This window comes from Sander vitreus, chromosome 12 (assembly GCF_031162955.1).
Source record: "Sander vitreus isolate 19-12246 chromosome 12, sanVit1, whole genome shotgun sequence".
NCBI lineage: Eukaryota > Metazoa > Chordata > Actinopteri > Perciformes > Percidae > Sander > Sander vitreus.
The window spans coordinates 17,074,703-17,085,468 of record NC_135866.1 but is presented as its reverse complement, the minus strand read 5'-3'; the positions used below and the strand labels follow the sequence as shown (position 1 = coordinate 17,085,468).

The following is a 10,766-nucleotide window of genomic DNA, read 5'->3' as shown; positions in this document are numbered from 1 at the left end:
AATCATAATAAGGCGTATCACCAAGTAAATTATCACTTACAAGGAACTTGCCTTGGTGTTTGGTGCATACAATAAACATATTACTGTAAGAGGAAATTTTGCCCCACTGAACAGGGAGGACTGAATCTACCTGACTTCCGGCTATATTTGGCTGCTCAACTCAGAGCTATTTGGAAATGGATTAAAAACCCAGAACACATTCCGGCATGAAACACATTGAACAGTCTCATACAGCTGAAGTGAGACCGCGTAACCCAAACTTAGTGTCGGGTCTGGACCAAAAAACAGAATGCTTGTCATGTTCTAGTCAGGCTTGGTTACTACTCTCCAGTTTAAGAAATATACAGCCTGAGCCGCAGTTCACTATCACCATCGTCACTCCTCTGCTGTGGTTACACCTGCACGTCATCCTTGCTACCAGATGGCTAGCTATTTGGTGCCATCTTCTGCTGTTATGAATTGAATGTATATTGTCAATGTGTAGTTCAGAATAAGCCCTATAGGTCTAAAGACAAAACAAACCACAACATGAATTTTTTTACAGGTTTATTGTATCAACTTTGCATACAGACAGCATATAGTGTGTCATGTCATGAATCTAAGTCACCCTGTCTTACAGGCTGAAACAGGAGTGTCTCCATTTACTGGTTCATGGCACTGCAGTAAGTCTCATCCTGGATGGTGGGGACCATCTTGTCCACATTGACTCCGACAGAGGACAGAATGCCATGCAGCTCCTCTACGGTCTCCTCAGACAGGGTGGGCTCTCTGCTCAGGATCCAGGAACACTCTGTGTGGAACAAGCCGAAGTCCGTGCAGCCGTAGACCAGAGAGTGACTCTCGTAGTCGGTGGACAGCACCCAGTAGGGACCAGGAGGAGATCCTGCAGGAGAGACGGGTATTAGAGTCAAAGCGGACGGAATATTGAGTACATAAAACCTATTCAGAATGACTGAGTAAACTTCATTTGTAATAAATTATACTTCTCTACCTTCAAAGAAAGAGACCTCCAGCTTGGCAGGCTCAGCGGGGTTCTTGGCTTTGGCAGAGCCGACGATAGAATTAATGGTTCCATCGTCACTAATGAAAAGCAAAACATGAATTCAAACTAATTTAAAAATAATTCATACATTTCCTTTCACTTTTAGGTTTTGGTGTAATTTTTAAAGCTCCAATGTATCCTATGTCCTCCCCTTTTCACTAAATGCTTTCCTTTAATGAATTTGAGGCCAAGGACATTCAATTCACCTGATGTATACCAACTAAAATTAGTGTACATGTGGTTTTATAAAGGAAATAGCAACAGAATACACACTAATGTAGAATTACACACTAATTGAGGATAAAAATACTTCTCATTTGCTCTGAAAATTATTTCATGGACTGCGACAAGGATAATAAGTGAGTCATTTTAGTTTAAAAAAAAATATGAGTTTCAGCAGTTTTAAAGAATATGATTCCAACTTAAAATCTAAAATGTTGACATTTAGGCAGCATGTACTCACAGCAGCTCACTGTTGAGGACCCCAACAACTCCAGGACTCTTCAGACTGTATGTGGCAGTGCTGCACTCCCCTTCCTGGAAGAATGTTGGCAGCTTCTTGATCTCATACCACTTACCAAGGTACTGCAGAGGAAGTACAGGATTTCACAGTAAGAAAAGTGAGTACTTAATTTAATGTAATTGTTGCAAAACAGGAAAGCTTTTCATGCTACATAGCATTAATTAGTAGCACAGAAAGGACACGTTTAGTATTCACCCTAGAAGCATCAAAGTCGGCTTGAACAGCGGGTTTAGGACATTTTCCGGACTTCAACACTTGAGCGCTGGCTGCAAGGACAGACAGCAGAGTCAAGGAAATCACCTGCATGGCAACCTCCACAACCTGCAGAGAACAAAACACACTGCATCATTATTGAAACAATCAGGAACACAGGAGGTTGCTCTTGACAGATAATCTCTGAGGGTTTAACCAAGGAAAGAGCAGGAGACGTAAAGAGGAAGAGTCATAGCTCCAGTCTGCTCACCTGTACAGTATGTAATGTAGTGTGCAGGACCTTCATGTTAGAGGGGCTTTTATAGATCTAAAGACCTGTAGCTTATTGATCACATTCTTTAACCCCTCCTCTTGTGATTAAATGTAAAAGTGTTGAAGGGGTGGAGTGAGTGTGAGAGTCGGCACCTGTTCAAACAGACCTGACACCTTTTGATCTTTATAGAAGAAAATTTCATTTGTTCCTCTCTGTCCATTCATCACCACCTTTTTTCTTTTTTAAATAGGACCCTTGGCCAAAAACCAGCAAGATAGTGTGAATTACAAACAAGAGCCAAAATATCAAAATGGATCTGAGTGCTCCAGTAGACAGTAAACCAGAATCAAAGCAGCTAAGCTGATATTCTGTGAACTAAATACTTTTATTTTTTCCAGGTAGTGGACTTAAGAGGCCACATTTCCCCTTCATAGATTTGGTTGAGTTTAAAATTATTATTAATATCTGCTTATTTGCATAGCTTAAATATTTTACATTTCTCCCCCAAAATTGTGACCCTAAAGATAATTTGTATGCCATGCATGTGAGAGATAGTTGCATGATCACCTTAACTTTTAATCTCCATTTAAATATTTAAAGAAAGTAATGTTGGGAAATGTGCATATTCACTTATTTCTTGCAGAGCTAGTAGATTGATACCACTATCAGAAGGTGGTATCAATCATCTCCCATCTTAAAAGCACTAGCTACTATATTCAATGTCTTAACAGCATTCTGGTTATTATTAACTACAACAAACAAACAAACTTTACTTTTACCAGCATTAGTCTTTCGATCTCCAAACATTAATGCCGTCCCACGTGAACAATTACTGCATCATTTTGTTTTAATAGACCTTGGGTTCTCTTAAGTGTTTACTAAAGCACACACACAGGTGTACAGAAAGATCAATTGGGCACAGGTGCATCTGGTTTTCTTGATGCTCCCACAGCTGCTCTCTCTGCCTCTGGATTTACTTTTAATCCTTGCCCTGCTTTTCACAGTGAGCTGTAAGGGCCTTGGAAACTACTTTGCAGTGGAAATGGGTTGAAGCTGAAGCAGTCTGTTGTGGTTTAGAGTATTACCAGCCAAGATGGAGAAAACAGAATCAGACAAAAAGCTGCAGGACATAGAATGCTCATTAAAAACGTTCAGATACCTAATGTTTATATTTGACAGTGGTTAGAAATTCACTCATACTCTACTGTTTACTTATCATTGGCCATCTTGGCCATTTGGTGGTTGTAATGTATTGATGAACATATGCATGTGTTGTTGTTGTTCTTCTGTTGTTTTTTTGTTTTTTGTTTTGTTTTTTCACTTCTCTGTTATGTAATGATTGTGTTATATGTTGGGACCCCAGCGAAAACGAGATGATACATTATCCTAATAATAAACACATTTTTTAACTTATTATAAGCAGCAATAGATGCATTGAAAAAGTTGGTCAGAACTGTATATTGTGATAAACAATATATTTAGTTGTATTTTAATGGGTTAATTGGCCTATTACTTTCATTACCTACATCCTCAGTTTTGTGATATTTGGTCTAGCAATGTATTAGAGATTAAACGGTTGTCTCAAGACAAGTCTGTTTTCATACAGAGGTTTCACAGCAGAAAATATGTTTACCTCCTTTAGGGTTTTTTAACTGGGGCATTTTTTTGTTTTATAATTCAAGCAGCAGATTTGTTGTATTTCCAATTGTTACATAACAAGACACTGTACTACTTACTAATTCCATACAGTATATGCTACATATTCATTCTCATAGTATACTGGTTTGCAAAGCTCATTCACAACCATCCACAATAATAACTCACTCCTTAATTTTTACTGTGCATTGCATTGTTGGGACCATATTTAGTCTGCATAATGTCTGCTTTGAGTACATGTTTAGTGTGAACAGACTATACTAAACATCTGCTTAGAATTAGTATGGTTTTATTAAAGTCTACAACCGTGCTAGCAGACACGCTCACAATGACAATGCTAACATGCTGATGATAAACCTAAATAGAAAGCCTAAACTATAAAGTATTGAACTAAATAACATTCTGACCTGATGATGGCGCTAGAGGAAATGTTAAAGACCAAAGTCAGACGAATTCATCCTGTGGGGACCATAAATGTTTGTACCAAATTTCATGGCAATCCTTTCAACAAGTGTTGAGATATTTCAGCAGTGGTGGAATGTAGCTTAGTGCATTTACTCAAGTACTGTACTTGAATACAAATTTGAGGTATGTGAACTTTATTTTAGTTTTTTTATGCCACTTTCTACTTCTCCTCCACTACATTTCAGAGAGAAATGTTGTACATTTTACTCCACTACATTAATCTGACAGCTTCAGTAACTAGTTACTTTACAAATTAAGATTTTTGCACACAAAACAAATGTAGTTTATTATATACGATTTTTTATTATGAATTAAACTACCTAACAATATAACGACCTACAGGTCCAGCTGAAATGATTAGCTGATTAAACACAGAACTGTTTTGATTGTTTTCAGTTTCTAAAATGTGAGGGTTTTAGGCATTGAGAACTTTTACTTTTAATACTTTAAGTACATTTTCCTAATGATAATTACATACCTTTACTTAAGTAACATGTTCAATGCAGGACTTTCACTTGTAACAGTATTTTTACAGTGTAGTATTAGTACTTTTACTAAAGTAAAGGATCTGAATACTTCTTCTTTATGTATTTCAGTCTGGACCAGGGTGGAGGACCAAACGACCATCGACATTGCCACGAGGGCATGAGGCTAGAGTGGCTAAAAATATATAAAAGCACCATTTTTATTCTCCAAGTTACCTGCATTCCGTTGATATTAAACAATATATACAATCTTTCTAATCCAGATAAATGAATCTTATAGTTGCAATATAATCTGCAATTGAACGGTTATGTTTTGGATGAATGGAAAGTCAAAAAAGATCATTCAGCGCTCGTATCGATCCTCGGTGAATCGTGTTGTTGCACTCAGTTTCTATACACGAGAAAATGTATTTTCAACTGGGAAATGACCTCTGACCTTCAAATGTGCCACTTTCTCAGACATGTTTGACCATGAAAATAAAGGCAATGGGAATCTTATCTTTGTTTTAAGGATAACCACTGTCATGAATCCCGCTGTCTGAGTCTGTTTTTTTGCCTGAGTTGCCTGTATTCTGTCCTGGAGTCTGTTTTCCTGAGTTTCCTGAACGCACCCTGTTTGGTTGCCTGGTTGACGAAGCAAGGCGGGAGATCTCTCAGCTACCCACACCTGCATCTCATCAGCTACCTGCACACCTGGTCCTGATCATCACCTCTCCACTTCTTAAGCTCTGACCTGACATCCATTCCCTGCCGGATCGTTAGCCATGAAGAGTATGTTGTGTCTGTGTATCAGCCTCAGTTTACTAATAGTTAGTTTTGCTGTTCTGTTATTTTTGCTCGTTGTGAACTTACCTTCGTTTCCTCTGTCTGCAGTTACTCTCCCGGGATATTCACTCCACCTCTGCCTGGTCATCTTTTGCTTCAGAAACATTGGATCTGCTCATTTCCTCCCACCTACTCACCTCCACTGCCTGCTCCGTCACCTGGATTCTCCTGCTTCCACCTTTAAGTCTCTTAATAAACACTCACCTTTATTCAACACACCTTGTCCTGGTCTGCTTCTGGGTTCCGCTGTAGTGAAACGTGACAACCACAGACTGTATCAGCTTAACCAAACAGTCACCTCAGTCTCTAACACTAATTACTTACTATCATATTATCACAATAAAGAACTTCTTGATTGTTTCAGGTTACATACATTAAGTATATTGTATGTAATGGAATAAATGTCTAGCTAAATACATTAAATCAAGTGTAATGATCAAATGTTTACAGATCTTCCTTTACAATATTAAGTATGTGTTCCATGGAGCATGAGTTGCTTAAATCTGCACTTTTAGAAAGAAACAAACTTGTTTAATATGCTCCACTTCAGGATGTCATTGTGACTGTCAGTATTTCAATTAAATTATAAGAAGGTGGTTCCAATTAGTTGGATTTTTATGCAATCAAAGAACAAATCTGCACTTAATGCCTCAAAGGCTGAAAACATCCTCTGAAAACACCCTTTTTTTTTTGTACATTTTTGCACATTTTAGTGAGCAGAGCAAGGTTTCTGTCTTCTTTTGGTCTTTTAGACTTTAGGCAGAAAGCAGATTCCTTTGGTTGTTTTCTACAGTATAGATCTTTTTTTCTAATCACAAAATGTCTGTAGCATATGGCAACAACATTTATTTTAAAGTCAGTGTTCAAAAGGGTTTCATAGATAAAAAACTATCCCTGGAGATCTTTTATTATACTGAAAAGTATTTCTGATACACAAACACCCTCCATACTTTCCATAATTAGTCATTATTCAGATTTTTTTTAAATAATATGTTTTACTCCTTTTTTTTAAGGAGAATGATTTAATTGATTTTAGTAACGTGTAATAGTTAATTCAATTATTGATTTTCAGTGTAAAAAAATACAGTAACACTTCTCTTAGAAGCTGTCTATGCAGTTTAGGTGAAAGGTCACAGATGGTGTTGCAACCTCTGTTGTCCCTCAGCAGCAGCAGGAAATATTCTCAAGTGTGTGTGTGTGTGTGTGTGTGTGTCTGTGTGTGTACACAGGTGCCAGGAGCCCCAACATGACTCCATGTGTGGTGACATGCAAGTCTTTTTACTGTAGCTGTCATGTAACCCTGTCTATCATGTATATTGATGTTCCTGTAGCATGTTTAGTACCCTTTTTTTTTTCTTTTTTTACTTTCTTAAAAAGTATCGGTTCAAGCACCGTTAATTATGTATGCGACTAATTTTGATTAATTAATCACAGAGTATGTAATTAATTAGATTACATTTTTTAATCGATTGACAGCCCTAAAATATATATATATATATATATATATATATATATATATATATATATATATATATATGATATCAGGGTACTTACCCAACTAAATGGGACAAGGCCATAATTAATGTTATTAATTACACCTGTGTTTGCCTGCAATAACATGCTGCTGTGAAAAGGGTCTAAACCAGGCTCCCAGAACTAACACTTAAATTAGTGATATAATTAGTTGCACCTGTGTTTGACAAGTCTGAATGTCTGCCATCCAGAATGTCTATGATAATTTGCTGTTTTTGTGCACATACTCACGAAATATTTTTTATAAAATCTTTGTAGTGAGCACCATGACCACACAATGCTGCCAGTGTGGTAATAGGATTTTCTTCTTGTAGGAATAAAATCATGTGCGGATCTGTGCACCATGGAAACCATGGAGGTGGGTATGTGACAAGAAGAGGTATGTGAGGGGGCTTTCTCACAGAATAGCCCTTTTTTGCGGCAATAATTAATAACATTAATTATGGCTGCATTCCACTTAGAGAAGGGCCCTGGTATTGTGAATGCTGGCTCAATACCTCAATATACTGGGACACTTAAAGAAGACAATGTCCAATGTTCATATTAAACGTGGTCAAAGTTTCAAATAATGAGGTAAACGATAAGTAAAAGTAATCCCTGTGAGCAAAACCCTCAGATTTCAGACCGTTCTGAAAACTCCACTACCAACAGTTTTTTCTACTCTTGGCTCAAACTTACGTCAACTCGTGCCGGAATTCTATATTTGGTTATCTGTTCCAGGTACATTATTGCAAGTGTTTACTTCACATACACTGCTACATGTAGCTACATGCTAACGTCAGGGAAAGCTGTAATCTTGGTTGCCGATGTTGTTATTTTCTCCCCAATTTCAGATCACATTCTTGCTGGAACATGTCCGATTGTGTAGTTTTTGGTTTAAAAGTTTTTATTGGTGATTTTTCACAGTGGAAAGTACTGCTTTACAGTCATTCCCCCGGCTGCAATGCCGAACGGTACAGAGATGCCGAGAACACAGATGGAGAAGAGTCTATCACACGGCCCCTAAACCTAACCAAGCAGTTTTGGTGCCTGAATCTAACCAAACTGCAACCGTTCCGAGGGCATGTCATGCAGTACGGTGCACCTGCAGAAACACAAGGGGCATGTTCAAACTCAAAATGGTGAGCACCGTTTTGCTAAGGTTTCCGGGTTGAACGACATGTTTTCCTGAATGGGTGTGAAACGATATGCAACAGGCTTTGAGATAAATCTTGTTCTCATTTAATCAGTAGTGACGTGTATGTAAACTTGTGGTATAAAAATTACAGCGGAAGACCTGGACCACACATAGGGTGAATACAGTATGAAAAAATAAAGGGAACGTTAAAGCATGAAAATGAGCATAATAGGTCCCCAGGAAAGGAAAGGAAAAATTTATGTTCACCTGTGCTTTTCCTATTATGACAAGTCAAAATGACTGCTGTTAAAAAGGTCCATGGCGGTTATTGGCTATTTAAGTTAAAGAATGTGCACCATGAGTAGTGATGCAATCATGGCTGAAAATGAGGAGAACTTGATGAAAAACTAAAAAAACAAGCCTTGTTTTTGACCACTGAATCAACTCTCCATGTGATAGAATACAGAAACAAAAACTATAAATTGCAAGCATGTGATCAAAACAAGTTTGGGCTGAATGCTTTGCTGGTATACTCATGTCAACTACTTCCTTAATATTCCTTACCCTTTTGATATTTTTTCTCCATCTATGAGCCAGTATACCAGTGTGGCCGGTTCTTTCCTTGATCATCTACTGACCAGTCAGGGTCATTGCCTCCATCCAGGGAAAAGCCCGGTGCCTCTGCTTCAACCAGGCTTTGATGTATCCGTGTGCAGTCATTGCTCTGAAGTGTATTAGCTGGAAATTGAGCTTTTTTATCTTTCTCTTCTTTAATTTAACCTTGTTTGTAGCCATGGGACTTTGTCTGAAAGCAGACAGCATTTAATGGAATTTGCATTTAATTGACAGTGCTTGGTTTAATCTGTTTTGAATGTTAAACAGATGCAGTTTACTGCACCAGGACATTTCAGATATTTAAATGTTGGGCTATAGACTAAGATTCTGATAAAACACTGTTTATATATTGTTTTGCTGCATTTGGACAATGACCCCATTTCTTCAACTTTTCATGAATACAGAAGCACTGCGAAATTTTCAATGGATGGATGATCATAACTTTTTGAATGAATTGATTAGGTTGGCACACATTCAGCACTTACTGATCATGTGCCAACTTACTTACTTTAACTACAGGAGCATGTAATCAATCATAACCCTCATGTTGTCCTCGGGTCAAATTTGACCCATTTTCAAAAGTTTCTATATAAAAAATATGGGTTTCTTTACATCAAATTGCCCAAAAATAACATGGATGGTTCCATACACTAAACAGTCTGATTATCCATCAACATATGTTCCACGGAGCTTAACTATTAGTCAAAATAATTCATCATTTCTGGAGGTTTTAAACTCTTAGGTATAATTTCATATAAATGAGGTTTATTGACCATGAATTCCAAAAATAAGTGTAAAACTAGTGGTAGTAAATTGGAATAAAGTTGGCGAAGAAGACTTAATACAGAACTGGGTGATCATTTTTTTTTACTCTATGCTTTATAAACAGGCAAAACAGACCATAACAAATGCATTGTCGACGGGAAGACAACACAAGGGATAAGAAAATCAGAAGAAAGTAAGGCCAACCACAGCAGCATTACAAGTCCTTTGTAGCCCGTTGTGTGTATGAATATGTGTATTACTGTAAAGTCAATACCACAGAAAGAAAACTCACTTATCTACTCCTTTAGTTGAATCTGTACACCTTGCCAGGATGAAAAATTACTTTTTAAGCTGCAGTTAGGGCGCGGAGCAACGAATTGCATTAACATGGATCATCCACCCAATAGCTGCTGAGACATTTCACTCTGAACCAGAGATCTCAAGCAGTTGGTGGCACTAGATGAAAAAAGTCAGAGGGTCACCAATGCTTTAACAATTCATCCTGTGGGGAACATAAATTTCTGAATCAAATTGAATCCACTTCAAACCACAAATATGAACCTCATGGTGGCACTAGATGAAACAAAATGTCACTGCAATTAATTCAGTTGTTTTTAAGATATTTTAGTCTGGACAGACCGACATTACCATCTCTAGATGGCTAAACAGACCTGTTTTATCAAATTTGTGAGCTACTGCGACGTGAACATGACAAAATCTCATTGAATTCGGTCAATTAGGTCTTCGTATAATCAAGACTAACTGGGACATTTTCTTTCATAGGTTTGAAAATAAATGTTATCTATTTTTTATCAACATTAAAAATGGCGTCTATTTGCAGCTGTGTGTGTAAAGACTTGAGAGTCACTTAAAGAAACGCACATTCCTGCCCATCAAGAGAACATCCAGATTGTTTAATAACATTTCCACTGCTGTGTCCCCCATGACTCCACTTTGCTAATAGTTCACTTCATGTCTGAAATAAAGCTGGCTCTACACAAAGACAGTCATTGATGACACAGAGTCGCACTGCTGCAAAATCTCGCAGAGAGCAACATCTCCAATTCAAATCCTGGGATTTGTCTGAGGGAGAGAACATATATCTGAACCACCAGGCCACAGAGGTGAGAAAATATATTTGGTGATTTATATAAATAATAAAATGACTAACAGTTCACTTTTCTATGAAGAAAACGTCTATTCATTAGCCTGTTTAAAGAAAATGTTAACTTTCACAAAATAATTACTTTTTATATTGTTGTAAAATCCTTGTC

At 37.4% G+C, this 10,766-nt stretch overlaps 1 protein-coding gene across 1 annotated transcript; it reads right to left on the bottom strand.

Annotated features, from left to right (window-relative positions):
• Nucleotides 1-641: 641 nt before the first annotated feature.
• Nucleotides 642-1,911, bottom strand: apoda.2 (apolipoprotein Da, duplicate 2). Its single transcript, XM_078263972.1, is given in 5 exon segments — nt 642-883; nt 992-1,080; nt 1,506-1,627; nt 1,761-1,878; nt 1,880-1,911. Coding segments are annotated over 5 exon segments (603 nt in total).
• Nucleotides 1,912-10,766: the final 8,855 nt, after the last annotated feature.